General features: G+C 31.8%; 1 protein-coding gene across 2 annotated transcripts; it reads left to right on the forward strand.

Annotated features, from left to right (window-relative positions):
• The first annotated feature begins 6,697 nt into the window (after window positions 1–6,697).
• LOC123889473 lies at window positions 6,698–9,781 on the forward strand. 2 transcript variants are annotated; one of them, XM_045938821.1, is made up of 8 exons: window positions 7,928–7,950; window positions 7,998–8,173; window positions 8,264–8,360; window positions 8,497–8,618; window positions 8,733–8,817; window positions 8,928–9,215; window positions 9,344–9,533; window positions 9,664–9,781. In XM_045938821.1, the coding sequence occupies exons 2-7, from the start codon at window positions 8,062–8,064 to the stop codon at window positions 9,516–9,518; spliced, it is 879 nt and encodes a 292-aa protein (XP_045794777.1). In that variant the 5' UTR covers window positions 7,928–7,950; window positions 7,998–8,061; the 3' UTR covers window positions 9,519–9,533; window positions 9,664–9,781. The 2 variants fall into 2 exon arrangements, with proteins under 2 accessions (XP_045794776.1, XP_045794777.1); XM_045938820.1 differs by lacking the exon at window positions 9,664–9,781 and adding an exon at window positions 6,698–7,764 and having other exon boundaries at window positions 7,906–8,173.
• The last annotated feature ends 6,591 nt before the right edge of the window (window positions 9,782–16,372 follow it).

Raw genomic sequence — 16,372 nt, forward strand, 5'->3', positions numbered from 1 at the left:
AAAACAAAATAGTTTAGAGAAGACAAAACGAAATTAGGAGAAAATTAGGAAGACAAACTAATTCTTGAACTTGTTTAAAAGTAAAAATATAAATAGTTCATCTGAACTAAAAGAAAGGTCGGACCATTTTCGGAAAACATACACACGGGAGCTCGCCCGATCACAAGTGCGGTCTACCTGAAATTTATCCTATAAAAATGAAAAGGTTCGACTATTATAAGAAGACGAACTAACTCTTGAACTTGTTTAGGGTTTAGGGTTTAACTATTGATCACAAGTAAAAATATAAATAGTTCATCTGAACTAAAAGAAAGGTCGGACCATTGTCGCAAACCTAAACCTAATTACTTAACCTAATTTTTTTCCCCTCTTTTTTCTAAGATCGACATCATGTCAACCAACGTTAATCTATGCAATGATTTAAAGAGATTGAAAAAATAAATACTATATACTCCCTCTGTTTCAAATTACTTGTCGTTTTAGAAAAAAAATAAAATTAAGAAAGTGTATTTTGCACTTAATTTCTTATTATACCTTATTTTAATTCACCAATAAGCTTAATTTGTTTTTTTCCATGCATTTTATCTTTCCAATAAATTTAATATGTTATGTACCAATTTTTTTAAAAAAACAAACATTTTTTTTTTCTGAAAACTTAAAAAAACAAACTTTAATTTTCCAAATATATAAATCTTTTACGGTTTCGGCTACAACTAAATATTTGGAATTTACATGAGTGACTTAGATAGTTAACAAAATTTTTTTCTAAAACGACATGTAATTTGAAACGGAGGGAGTATTTACACCGGAATAGCATAAATTATTTGTTTTGATTTTTTTTGAAGCATTATTTGATTTCATTTAATAAATGTACAAGTGGAATTGTGTATTTAAATTAGAGATATTAGTTTTTTTTTCTTTGTTGTTTTTGTTCTCTTATTATTTTTATTTAAACTAACATTGATATATATTTATTTTTTCGAGCCTATAACATTGATTTTTTTTTTTTACTAATAACATTGATATTTTAGAATCAATATATAATATTTAGAAACAAACATTCAATGATCAAATTAATTCTAATTATATTTACACATTGTCTAAAATATAATTAAAGAAAACTAGTAACATAAAATATAATTAATTGAAAATAAAAGTAGTCAAAATAATTTATGGTAAAAAATTAATTATGTTTGACTTAAATACACGTGGATGAATTTTATTGGTGTCACATCAGCATAGGGCAACTACCCTCAATTTATGTGAGGGTAGAGAAGTAGTCACCTTATTATTATATTAGCAAAATAATTTAGAGTTGGATATAATCACATTCTTTATGTTCATTTTGAACGTGGATGAGATTTCGTTATGTGTATGTAAGTTTGTAAATGGAAATAAATATCAAATTAGGATAGTAGTTTTGATTCTCAATGTATTATTTTTTTTTTAGGTTCATTGCACTTTTTGTCAAACCAAATAATAATACTTATTTTAATTTTTGACCAATAATTTCTTTTTTGACAACAATTTTTGACCAATAATTATTATTATGAAAAAGATAAACTTTATTATTTTTCTTTATGAATAATGAAATAGGTAAACGTCCCCGTGAGCTTAGCTCAATTGGCAGGGACATTGCATTGTATGTGCAGAGTCGGGATTCGAATTTGGACACTTCACTTATCCACCTTTAAAGTAGATTTTATAGCCACTAGACTACTTGACCCAAAAAAATAAAAATAAAAAAATGGAATAGGTAAACGTTAGCAAGTGTTTTTTTAGGTTTTTTTTTTTGGGGTTTTCACCACCAATTAAATCTGGTTCGGAGGTCAGTTCTGACATTAAGTGGTTCCAGCTCCCTCCCGATTGTAGTTGCGGGGATCGAACCGCGGTCCTCCCTACCAAGTTCAGCGTCAATCACCACTGAACCAATTAACGATTGGTAATATTTTTTAGTTTTATTTTATAATAAGTGTCAGCAACAGGTAACGGATAATAGATATGTCAAAATGGCCTACTCGACTTTAAGCGGGCCGGCTTAGACGGACTGAGTTTTATCAGTCCGGACAAAAAAATCTATTTAAATATGGGCTTTAAAAACACTACTCCGAACCCGGTCCTATACGGGCGGGCCACTGGCTTGACTAACCAATAATATTAATTTTTAATTTTTTTTTGACATTTTTAAAAAATGTTAGATAGTTTACCAAAATAAAATTTAAAATTGGTTTATAAGACTATGAAAGAAGAAATGCACGAGGAAGGATGATTAAAATAAATTGTGAAAAAACTAAAAAAATAAATTGTGAAAAATGCAAATGGATGATATTACGTACAACTTTAGAATAAAATTTTAAATGTGAATTAAAAGAAATTGTAAAAGTTCTACGAAGAATTATGAAACGATTAAAATTTATATTTTAAAAATCAAATACAATCATATATAATTTTAGTGTGGGAATTAATGTGTTAACTAATTAAACCATTATATTAAGTCATTGCACGATACTTGATTAGTTTAGTTTTTACTTTAATTTTTTTCGAGATTTATTTTGCTTTATACGAGTAACGGGCTACCAGTGGCCCATGCGGGCTAGCCCACATTTTAAACGGGATTTTTGGGCCAGGCTAAGAAGCCCCAAAAAACCCAGGCTAATATTATAAGGCTCAAATCCTACATTTATTCGAGTTTAGCAAGTCGGTCTATACAGGATAGTCCATTTTAATAGCTCTAGCGAAGACTAACAAAAATCAGAGTTGGACTACTATGATATTGTGGGTCTGTTTAATGTAGAATAAATTGAGAATTTTGTTAAAAAAAAAAATACACTCATCCACTAAAAAATCATCAATCTATCATAACACACAACTCGATTCAAAATATCTTTGTGAGTTTACGGAATCCAAAATATAATAATTATTTTTTTTTACTTATTTCATGCATTTTCTATTTTATTTGGAAATATAGTTGCGTGTATTATATGAAGAAAATTTGTGATTGGACTGAGGCACCCCTCGTCCCTGAATAAGAGAACTTGTATTACAAGAAAATAATTATGATTTATGAAGATATGTCTTTCATAAAAGTAAAAATTAGTACTACTACTACGTATAAGATATACACGTAGTCAAAAAAAAAAAAGGATAAGATATACTCGTGATTAATATTTTGCACACAAGAAATATATGTCGTGATTTTCGGGTTGATTATTCCATTTCCATGCAATGATAACTCTTGTTGCTGAATAATGGTGTATCAGTATGGTGTTTGTGTCGTGCTTTGAACACTGAAAAGTGAAAAGCAACACTAAAAAAAGTAACGGTTATAATTTGAACACCAAAAGAAAAAGGAGAACGCTGATAAGTGTTTTAAATTATTTATTAATTAAGTTTTTATTTTTTATTTTTATAGTAGGTTAATAGTTATAAATTACGCAAATTAATGAATGAATTTAGAGTAACTTTAGTCCAAATTCATTCATTGATTTTTGTAATTTTCTTTCCTTCCATTTTTTTTCATTTAAAAGGTAAATAAGTAAAGTGTTCAGAGTTCGAACTTTGGCAAACCACTAGATTTGGTCTAGTGGTGAGAGGTTTGTATAGTACGCTATAGATCCTGGGATCAATCCCCAGTTTATTGTAAACCTCGGCTCATGATATATGCAATGTCCCTACACTACAACAAATTTGCTGATTAGCCACGGTCTAAATATATATAGGTTTAATTAGTAAAATAGTCTCTTAAAGATATTTTTGGTTTCACATTGGTCCCTTAAAGAAAAAAAAGGTCCGAATAAGTCCCTTAAGGAAGAAAAAAAGGTTCGAATATGTCCCTTAAAGACATCTCTGTTAATCAATTTGGTCCTTTCCGTCTATTTTTTCGAGGACCAAACTGATTAACGGAGATGTCTTTAAGGGACCAAACTGATTAACGAATATGTCTTTAAGGGACATATTCGTACATTTTTTTTCTTTAAGGGACCTATTCAATCATTTTTTTCTTTAAAGGATCAATATGAAACCAAAAATGTCTTTAAGAGACCATTTTACTAATTAAGCCATCTATTATTTATATGTTTAGGAGTTTTTTCTCATGAAAACTTTCCTATGTGGCATTCTCTTGCTTAGCCAACTTTGTTTTCATCCTACATGACATATTCTCAAGCATCAGTTGCATATGTGTCATTTGTTTACAACTTTTTGAGTTTTATGTTCACAATTTTAGTAGTTTTTGATCTTCTTATCACATTTAAAACTCCTTAAAACTCCTATTTAAGTTTTTTTTAATTCTCTTTGTTTATAGGTTTCCTATGTGTCAACCTATTAGAGACTGACTACTCATATACAACCAACTCATAGTATTTATTTTGCTCAATTATAAATATAGAAATTGTTCAATCAGGTTTTATGAACAATTGTCTATATATTAATATTTTGATACAATTGAAATTTTACATCTGGAAACTTTTGATTATTGACAACTTATTTTTGGAATATATATTTATTAAATTAAATCAATGCTGAAATATATGGAAATTTCAAAAATTAAGTACAAAAAATCTACTATAGTTTCTATATATACGGGTCAACATGTAAGAGTGAGGGTCATTGAGTGTCTCAGCGCCCCTTATCTATTTTCTCTTCTCACCTTCACTACTTTTTTTTTTTTTGACAGAATCACTACTTTTTTTTCTATCTATTGCTATTGTTGGTTTTTTTTTTTAAAATAAAAAATCTATTGCTATTGTTGGTTATTTCTTATTTATTTGTTCAATATAATTTTTGTTGCTCTCAAGTGGAATAAAATCTAAATTTTATTTGTTTTTCTTTGCAGGTATTTTGTTTACTTGCGTTAGGCTACAATAAGAGGATTCAACATAAAAAAGAGAAATCATTTTTTTCTCTAAAGTCAATAATATTTTGTAAACTTTTTTTTTTGGTAGAAATTGTAAACTTCTTTTTAAGAAGCCAAAATATTATTCATATATCTTTGTAACTTTTATTTACTATTTGGATTCTTGCAAAGACTGATGAAGATGACTACGAGGGATAAATAACATGTGGATTGGGAACAGAGGAGTGGATAAAATATTCAAGTTTAATTCTACAATCAGAAAATTGTACTAATTTTGAGTTATAATTATTTATTTGCAGGTCCATATACGGAAGAACAACATTGTTTGTTATTCAAATTAGGATTAAGTATTATCAATTGATGTTAGAGTTTTAAGTATTTATTTATATTTTTTATATTTTATTGTCATTTTTTTTAATCATATGTTTACTTATTAAAAAAGAATTGTTGTTCATATTATTTTTTATTGGATTTAAATCATGCTTATAAATGTTTTTTTTACTATTATTTATAAATAAATGTTGTACTCTATTTTTTTACTCATTATTTTTTTATTTGTCTATTTTTTCATGTGATATTTAACAAATACACTGATAAAATAATAGAAACTCCTCGAATGACTATACTATAGAATGAATTGGAAAAATGTGGAATTGAGAAATTGATATGCTTAAAAAAAGTTATTCTTAAACTTCGTACTTATCAAGTAGAGAAAAATGTGTCATTGTCTGAAATATAAAAGGAATGAAGTAATTGACTTCATAGATTATTTTTCTATTTCATTTTATTATTCTATTAATTATGGTTTACCTTAACATGGTTTTTCTAATAAAAAAAATACATAGTGATTTGTACCAAACAAAATATTAAAATACGGGGGTATTGATAAAAAAAAAAACCTACATGGAGGTATTAAGCAAAAAATAACTTACACAAGGTGAAACATACATTTGTAGATTTTATTACATAAAAAATACGATATCAATTGAAAGCAGTGAAAATAACAATGATTTTATATATAAAAAAAAGAATTAAAAGCAATAATATCATGTATTACTTTATTTTTATTTTCCATACATCACTGTAAAATAAACAAATAAAAATAAAAACAAATAGATACATTTTTTAAAATTTGCACATTAACAAATGAGATATATTAAAATTAAAATCGCCTCATTTTGCTTCTCAAATGTGAAATTTTTTCACACGGGGACATGAGATAAAATACTCCTGAAGAAAACAAATGTCTAAAGGAGAGAGCTGACGATTAAGAACAAATATATTAACCGTTAGATTAGTTTTTGCATAATGACATTTTTTTTATGAAAATAAAAGAACAAATATATGAAATGTGAGTTGGGAACGAAGAGTGGAATATCACTCTCCATTATGCCATTTCTCCTTAAAATCTCCAAAATTTGGATCTTTTATCATATTTAAATAAACTACTACATTAAATATAAAATTAATTTTACAAATAATTTAAAAAATCACAATATTAAAATTTTAATAATCCATATTTTTCATGTGTGAAAAAAAATGATCTATATTTTTCATAGAACATTAACCCGGGCGATAGTACGGATAAGTTATACTAGTATATATATATATATATATATATATATATATATATATAGAGTCAGGATCCGTTGACACCAACTAGTTTGACACCAAATGTTACACCTCTCAATAACGTTTTAACCGATATAAATTTTATAAAATCCACCGTTGGATTGAAAGTTTACATCATATAGATCATTTGTGTAAAATTTCAAATAAATCCAAAATCAACTTAAATCCACAACCCTTTCCAAACATACATGTGAAAACCTTTTTCATTAAAAGCAACTTATAGGTTGTGTTAGTCTCTCTGCCACAACCACCCCTTCTCGCAGTAGTCGTCAATTGCTCTAGGTGACCATGGAATCAACCACCCACACACCCCCTAACGCATGGTGATCACAATACACCGGCCATAAATTGTAGAGGATCGAGATACCGACTTCACCAATCAGTACTTCCCTGACACCTTGAGATAAACAATGGAAACATCTACACTTTTGATATAGTTGCTAGTAATCACAATAAGCAGTTATACATAAGGAAAGGATCAAGAACCTATACTATGGGTTACTCTCCATAACCTCAAGGTGTCGTGGCTGAACTACTCACACCTTGACATCATGAACAAAACTAAACTATGAACAAAACAGAAAATAAAAAAGAGAACTTTATTGGATGAATGCAAGTGTTACAAGCTTAAATTGATGCCTTTTACAAAGGGGAGAGGGGCTATATATCAATAAACCTTACAATAGGATTCGCCCAAAGTGCTACTGTTGATTGCAAAATTTCGGTTGCCCTGCTCCTGTTCACCATTCCAAATCCCCTTCCATGTCGATTCCCTTTTTCTTCTTTGTTCTGTCGATTCCCTTTTTCTTCTTTGTTCTGTTGCGATTCCCTTTTTCTTCTTTGTTCTGTCGATTCCCTTTTTCTTCTTTGTTCTGTTGCGTTTCTCATTCCTTTTCCTGTTTTGTTTTGATACATTTAATGCCTTTTGTATTCTGACAAATTCTCGCAGGCTTTCCTTGCCTCGCGTCCCGAGTATTACTTAGTTTATTTGTTTACTTCCTTATTGCTTTTGATTATATATAGTCTGATGGTGTGGGTTGTATTCTTCATTCCTTTCGCTTGATTCTTCTTCTTGTTATTTGCTTAATTTCTTTGTTTACTTATTTTTGCTTTTGTTGCTCACTTCAATGGCTCCTAGGATTGATTACTTGTCCGAGGTGGTTCCCGGAAGAACAGCTTGGAGGTTTACGGTTAGGGTTGCCAGAATTTGGGAGGTTTCCACTTATCTCAAAAATAACCAGGTTAACTCCGTTGAAATGGTGCTTGTTGATTCAAAGGTTAGTTGTCTTGGATCTTTTTTTATTCATATGGACTGTTTTTTAGCTCATGTTTTTTGCACCTGTTTGGTTGTACTTTATCTGAATTTTGATCGTAAGCGGTTTCCTCGCCTTATTGGTTCTGGCTTGATTTTTTTCTAGGGTACCAAGATCCATGCCACTGTAAGAAAACAATTGCTCTATTTGTTCCAGCGGAAGTTGGACGAGGGGTTGGTTTATACCATGTCCTTCTTTACCGTTGCTTGCAGCGCTGGTGCGTATCGGACTACTTTGCATCCTTACAAACTTGTGTTTCAGATGAAAACTAGGGTTGAGTTGTCCGAGTGTCCTGAAATATCTCGCTTTGGTCTCTCTTTGAGTACCATTGCTGAAATCCGTGCTCTTCCTGCTGAATATGATCATTTGGTTGGTATGTATTTGTTTTTTTCACTGTTTTGTATTGTTTTTGTTTTGTTCTTAGTTTATAGTTTTGTTGTGTTTGTTGCTTTCCGTGTTTCAGATGTTGTTGGACTTCTTACTGGAGTATCTCGTGAACGCGAGTATTTAAGGGATAGCAGAGTTACCAAGATGATTGTTATTGAACTTACTGATCACACGTTAGTTTGCTCTGTTGGTTCAATACTACTTATTGTTTTATTTTTGGGTTGTCAAGTAATTTGTTATTTGTTTCTCTAATTTTTTGTTGATGATCCCTGGTATGTTGATGAGTTATTTTTCCTGTTATTATTTCAGTGGAAAGTGTGAGTGTGCCTTGTTTGGTGATTATGTTGGCCAGTTTCTCGAGATGGTTGGGAAGAAAACTGATTACATGCCTGTTGTTATTGTTCAGTTTGCCAAAGTTAAACTCTTCAGAGGTTGGTCATTGGGTGTCTATTGGTTTGTTCATTTGTGTTCTTTTCACTCTATTTGCCTTGTTGTATTTGTTATTTACTCTTTTGTGATTCTTTGTCCCTATTTGGTATGGATAGACGAGGTGTCTATTCAGAATGTTATTAATACCACTAGGTTGTTGGTTGACCCTCCCATTGCTGAGGCTGTTGGTTTTAAGGATAGGTTTGTTTTCGCTCTACTTTTGTGTTGTTTGGTTAATTTATTGTTTTTTTGTTTTGTTTATTATTGTGGTTTTAGGTTGCTTGTTTTAGCTTATTATACTTTGTGTATAGGCTTGCTTCTCATGGCATCAATGCTGCTACTTCCATTGTTGTTCTTGGTCCTCGTGTTAGGCCTTCTATGGAGGAGGATTTCCTTCATAGTTATCCTATTATAACTATTTCTGGGTTGAATTCATTAACTTCTGATGGGGTTTTTGTCGTTTCTGCCACTATAATTGGTGTGGTTGCTGATGAGGATTGGTGGTATCCTGCTTGCAAGTGTCACAAGAGTGTGTCCCCTGACTCTAGTGCCTACTATTGTGGTCGTTGTGTTAAGCATGTCTTCCAGATGATACCTCGGTTTGTACTTTCTTGTTGGTCTAGGTTATTTGTGTTGCTGTCACTTTGGTTCTTTCCTTATTATCTATTGATAGTTTTCTCGTCCTATATCCCTTCTATGGTATTGTTTATGGTTTGCTATCTTTCAGTTTTAGGGTTAAGCTCCGTGTTACTGATGGTGGTGGAGATGGCGTTTTTGTTGTGTTTGATGGTGATATGCAGTATCTTCTTGGGGATCAGTGTGCTACTTTGGTCGCCCGTGCAGCTGTAATTTTTACTCCTTTGTTTTTGTTGTGTCTTTGTTTTGATAGAGCACACAAGTGATATTGGCTGGAAGGAGTATGTTGCTAATCCTTTTGCTCCTTTATTTTAATCTGATTTACTTGATTTTCTTTGTCGAATGAATGTAATGTGCAATTTTGTGAAATGTCGAATTTATATTTTCTTTACTGTTTTTGTTTTTCGATAGAGATCAGAGAGCCAAGCCTGTTATAATTGACCCAGCACTTTATAGCGTCAATAAATCTGATGTGTTTTGGGTGACAGAGAGAAGAAGTGTTCCCACTGCTTATAAGCTGTTTACAGGTGAGAAACCTGGTTTCTGACGCCTCTCATTTTGATTCAGTCTATATTTTGTTATTTTCTTCATTCCTGCTTAAGTTATTTGTTATCTCAAATTTGTAGAATGTTTTGGTAGTATGAGACATTTAACCCATTCATAAGTTGATGATATTAGAAATATGGGAAGGGCAGTAAAAGAAAACAAATTGGATTATAGTCAAACAGTCATAATGAAAAGGAAAAAAATTAGAGACAACAACGATAGTAGTTTGAAAATAAGTTGAGTAGTTAGTGACTTTGACTTTGAGTATGATTACTCAGAAGTAATCTTTCCACCTGTTCATTAGCTTTTTACTTGAATCTGTGAGATTCGGAACCTACGCACCAATCAAGCTTTTTCATTAGCTAATCATCAATCGTGTGTCGGTGTTGGACACTGACATGTGTCAGACACGACCTCAATGTGAAGTGTCGGTGCTACATGGCTAGAAGTCTTAGAGTTTGGAGAAACTAACTTGAATAGTTAGTCCTATAGTATACTACATCTGTGCTATATGATTTATGATTTGCTATTTGAATTTGCTCAGGTTCTGTGTGGATGATGCTCTCTCATCAATTTGTTGAATATATATTATGGGGATGGGATAACTTGCCTAGAATAGTGTTAATGTATTATGCCAATTTTCTATCTTCCCCTGAAGGATATTTCCACACGGTCATCTGCAACGCCGAGGAATTTCGTAACACTACCGTGAACCATGACCTCCATTTCATATCATGGGACAACCCTCCGAAACAACATCCGCACTTCCTTACAGCTGAACACTACCAGAGTATGGTGGAAAGCAATGCTCCTTTTGGTCGAAAATTTGGCAGGAACGAGCCTCTCTTAGATAAAATTGATACCGAACTCTTGGGACGAAATGTCCATGGTTATGTGCCTGGCACGTGGTTCAGTCGAGCAAATTCAAACATCACCAAACCTTATTCTTACATAAGAAATATCACTGAACTTAGACCTGGCCCTGGTGCAGAAAGGCTCAAACGCCTTATCAATGGTTTATTATCAGCAGAAGATTTTAAGAAAAATCAGTGTGCTTGATATCTATCATTGCTGTTTTTTTAACTCCATCATTTAAGAGCAACATGCAAATGATTGATATTGCTATTGCTATGTTCACTTTCGACATACGAGGTTGCTTTGAGACCAGTCGGGAAAGACGATAAAACAGAACAGAAAACACAGAGGATAGCTTCTTCAGAAACACAGCATTGTCGAAGTCTTATTTTTTTACACTAATTTTTACATGACCACAAATATGCTGTTCATGTGTATCAATTGGTTCACATGATTCATTAAATTTTACTGGATTACATTTGCAAGCCATCCATGAAATTGTTGTGCTATATAGAATGTATTTGTAGCAAATAAGTTAGTATGAGGGATTTCAGTTATAAGTTATACCATATGATTGTGTCTATCTGATTGTAAACTAGGAAGTACTGATACTACTACTGGTGGAGTAACCATTTTTATTAATTTAACGGCCACATGAGCGTGTAAGGATGTGTATTGACTGCAGGAGGTGTCCTGTAGTTATTATATCCATTATTATTAGTCCCTGAGCAACATGCATCATGTTTGGAAGCCTTGATTTTATGTTACAATTTTTCTTTTTTCTTTTTTAGAAAGAAGTGAATTATGCTATAAACCCTTTATGACAGTTAAATTTTATAAATGGATTATGTAGTAGCAGCACTATTTATTGAGTTTGGTTCAATTATTTACATGAATAGTCTTTAAACTAAACACAAGTCTATAGTAGGAATTTTTGGACTTCTATTAATAGTTATATGTATATGTTTATATGCCAAATGCTTATAAAAGAATTGTTGCATTTATTGTTAGAGTATTACCCTTCTACTTTATTGATAAGTCAAATTGATGAAAAAAGTAAATAAAAGGAAAAGACTATTTAGTTTTTAAAAAATAGATCTTCAAATAATGTCTTGCAAGTAAGTCTTCTTATAAAGTATTTTGAATTTAAGATGGACTATGCATTGTGATAAGTTGATTTTTTGGGCAAAGATATGCAAGGAGAGGAAGAGTGTTTCCAGATCTGTTGCCGATGAGAAAGAGGCATATGAGTATATTGTTAACTATATAGGAAAAAGTTTTTGTTGGATTAAAAAGTTTTAGTTGGATTGATAAGACATTTTGTGAGAAATTGAACTTGTTGGTCTTGTCTTCATGAATTGGGTTCAAAATATGTAGCAAAGTAATTTGATTTTTCCTATTAGTGTTTGGTCTTGTCGTCTTAATTTCCATAAGTAAACTGATAACGGGCTACTTGTGTCCCACTTGGGAAAATACAATGTTTTCAATGTCTTTTTAATCACTTTAAGTTATATAATGCGGGTAACGGGTACGGGTATGGGGATTTAGGTACCTATAAGGTATGAACACGGGTACAAAAGTTGTTATCCGCGCGGGTATGAGAATGAGTACGAGTATTTTTTAAAACTGCGGGTATGGGGATGAGTACTATAGTACCCTACCCATTGTCATCCCTACTATATGATACTTAATTTAGTTTTTTTATTTTAAAAAAATTTGACTAATATTTTAAGTTTCAAATGGGTTAGCCTATTTTAACAGCTCTATCTACCTCACGCAGGAAAATATTTGGGTTAGCCTATTTTAACCCTGCTTATCTTTATATAAGTTTATTAATTATAGATTTATGTCAACCCGTGCGAAGCACGGTAACACCCTCAACAACTTACTGGAAGCTTTTACATTGGAATATATTCTAATTATATTTCATCATATAAACCTTTATATAGATATTTAAAAAAGCAATATTATGATATGATACTAGATTTATGCATACCTGTTATTTATTGTCTAAATACCATGAAATATGTTAACTGATATTCATCCAATTTTCCCTTATTCTCTTTAACTGAAATGCTAAAGGAAAGATGCAAGAGGGTTGTACTTTTGTTATGGGATAAAATACCATTTTGAATTTAAAAGTGCAACTCACTTTCATATCGGTCTATAAATATATCAAAATTATAAATATATTTATAAATATTTTTTTATTAGTCATTTTAATGATGAAACATAATTTTTAGATAGTTATTTATTTCTTGAATATATATTTTATTGGTTAATTTAACCTACAAAATTACTAATAAAAGAAATATGTTTGCAATTTTTATACTCCACCGTGATAATTGATGAAACCCAATCCAACACTTGGTGGTAATTCAAATGGAACGCTGGCCCCTCATTTCATTATCTGATGCCTTGCCGACCCATGTGTGTGAAGGATATTCTTTTTGACAAAGACACTATGGATCATCTTCATTTCCTAAAAGAAACTGTGTGTTGTCTATTACTCCCTCCGGTCCTTTTTATAAGAAACACTTTGGAATTTTTATTTGGTCCTTTTTATAAGAAACACTTTGACACAATTTCATTTGTACCCTTATTAAATACAATCAAATAATTCATTATAATGCTAGTGCATTAATTAGAGAAGTCTATTTCCCATGCTAGTCAAATGTTAGTTTTGGAATATAACATAAAATGTTAGAATCATTAATGAGAAAATTTACCTTCCTTGGTTTGTGTGATTTTGTCAAAGTGTTTCTTATAATAAGGACCGGAGGGAGTATTATACTCCCTCTAGTCTCATATATATATAAGCAAATTTTCAAAAAAGCACACCCTTTAAGAAAGTAAGTAAATGCATTGGTTGAGGAGAAAAAATACCTTGGAAAGTGTAAACCATTGTATTTATTGGTTCAAATTGGAATAATGTCATAAAATATAATAATTGTAATACACTTTTGCTTATATTTAATACTTTCAATTTTTTTGTTTTGTTGCTTATATTTGAGACCGGAGGAAGTAGTTTTGAAATAAAACAATGATATAAATGTACATTTTTTTCAAAAATTATGGACATTATTTTAATATTTATATATCAAAACTTTAGTAACTGTAGTTTTCATTTCTTTTGGAAATGGAGAGGATCCTTACTCGACAAAGACATTCATCTTAATATTTGTTAAATATGCTTGGATTTGTCCGGTGAGCTTAGCTCAGTTGATAGAGACATCTTATTTTATATGTAGACATCGAGGTTCGTATCCCGGACACCACATTAATTCATCTTAAGAGTGTAATTTCTAACAACTAGACTACCTGACAAAAAAAAATATTGGATCTCAATCCCAAAAGCTAGCCTATGGCGTGAGGTTGCCATCAATATTTATACACTCAACAGTCGAGAATTTAAGCAATGTATGACTTCAAACAAACTCCAACAACACAATTACATGTCCAACACTCACCCTAATAGTAACACTATGTGTATTTCTAAGCCCCTTGTGGTGTCACTATGTGTATTTCTTATACGTATTGTGATTTAATATAATTGTTTGCAACTCACCCTAACACTAGTGTGGACCGGGTCCGGTTAAGGTGCATAAGCCCAAGCTTATGCACCATGCATAATTGCTATGCGCGCCCCCCATATTGCTACGCGCGCCTCCAAACTGCTACGCGCCCCCCCCCCCATTTTCTAGCCCCCAATTTCTAGCGCGCTCCCCATATTGCTACGCGCGCCCCCAAATTGCTACGCGCCCCCCCCTAATTTCTAGCCCCCCAATTTCTAGCGCACCCCCCCAGGTTTTTTTTTTTTTTTTTTTAGATTTCTAGCGCACCCCTCAGATTTTTTTTTATCACGCTTTTAATTTTGATTGATTGAATTTTATTTTATTTTATTGATTAGGGATAAATTTCAGAGTATTATGTATGGTTAATTATTTTAGTAGTTAGTTTTAAACTAAAATCATGCCAAACCATCATCGCTGTAACCGCTGCAAGCTCTTCAATCTTCTTCGCTCTCGCTATCTTCGTTTTCCAATCGGAATCTTACAAATCGATTCTCTTGAATCGAACGAAAACGAGAATGAAATGCAATTTCTGAGATGAATCGAAATCGGAATCGGAGTTTTGCAATTTCTGAGATGAATTGGAATCGGAGTTCGTGAGAGAAGGTGAAGAAGATGAACAGTGATTGCGGATGAACAGTGATCACGTTTTCACTGTTTCGCGTAAGAGAAGATGAACAGTGAATTTTCGTTACAATTTTTCTGGAAACCATTGTGCTGGTTAAATGGTTTCAGAGAGTTAAAAAGTGAAACCATTTGTATTATAAAATGGTTTTATGTGTTTATTGAAATCAATATTGTGTTACGACCGAATTTTTAAATGATATTAGGTGTTCGGGAATGCCTAATCATAAATTGGTTTTAAAAGTTGGTGTGCCTATTATGTTGTTGCGAAACATTGATGTTTCTTCTGGTTTGTGTAACGGCACACGGTTGATTGTTTCTGAATTAGGTAACGATATTATCGGTGCTTCGATTATTAATGGTTCGCATGCTGGTGAAAGAGTGTTTATTACTCGTATGACCTTGGTTCCTTCTGATGCAAATGTTTCAATTACTTTTGAAAGAAGGCAGTTTCCCTTTAGTGTTTGTTATGCTATGACCATTAATAAAAGCCAAGGTCAGACTTTAACTAATGTTGGTCTTTATCTCCCAAAACCTGTTTTTACTCATGGACAACTTTATGTTGCTATTTCACGTGTTAAAAGCAATTGTGGGCTCAAAATTTTGGCTTTGGATGATAGTGGTGGAGTTTGTAATATCATTAAAAATGTGGTTTATCAAGAGGTTTTCCAGAAGAATTGAACTTGCCCTTAAGGTTTGTTATATCTTTTCCTTATGTTTGTGTGTTGTGGTGTTGGATTTGTTCACCTTTTAATTATAATGTGGCGCTTTGACAACTTTAATTTTAGTTTATACATTATAGATGAGCTGTGTACTTGCTAGCATTTTACTTTCCTGTACAAACGTGATAATAGGGCATGCAGGTGACATGCTTCTTTTTCTCCTTTCTTTTCGATTGAGCGTTTAAATCTTTAACCACTCTCCTCTCTCGTGTATTTTGATCTTTTCTTAATCAAATTCATACAATTATACTTTTCTGATCCACCAATGAACATTATACTCTTCTCAACCTTTCTTGCTTCTTATCAAGACAAAGCTTTCCTTTTTCTAATTGGTGATAATATCTTTTTTATATATATATACGTGGCCTTCACGCGGAATTCTGCCTTGAAAGCGCTCTGTGGCCTTAAGGCTCTGTCCTCCTTCCTTTCCTTTTACATTGAAAGCTTGTAAGCTTTACCCCATTCCCTTTTTGTTTTTTGTATTGCTGGCCTCGGCATGCTTTTGCGCCAGGTTTTTGCGTGCAAGAGTTTCATCTGTGTGTCAGTTGCACAGGTTTACTTTTGTATTGCTGTCTTACACTTACATTTTGGCCTTGTGCTATTTATTGCTTTTCGTTTATATAATTATCAACTTCTTTCATCTTTTTCGCAAATTCTAAAACAAACTAATACTTTTATCTCTTTTGTTATTAGTCTTTGTTTCTTTCTTGAGTTCATTTATTGTTTCCAACAAAACAAATTGATTTACCCTGTTTCTCTTTGTTTTTTCTCTATGGTTATGTACATGAAAGAGTTCTGCTG

This window comes from Trifolium pratense, linkage group LG6 (assembly GCF_020283565.1).
Source record: "Trifolium pratense cultivar HEN17-A07 linkage group LG6, ARS_RC_1.1, whole genome shotgun sequence".
Lineage (NCBI taxonomy): Eukaryota > Viridiplantae > Streptophyta > Magnoliopsida > Fabales > Fabaceae > Trifolium > Trifolium pratense.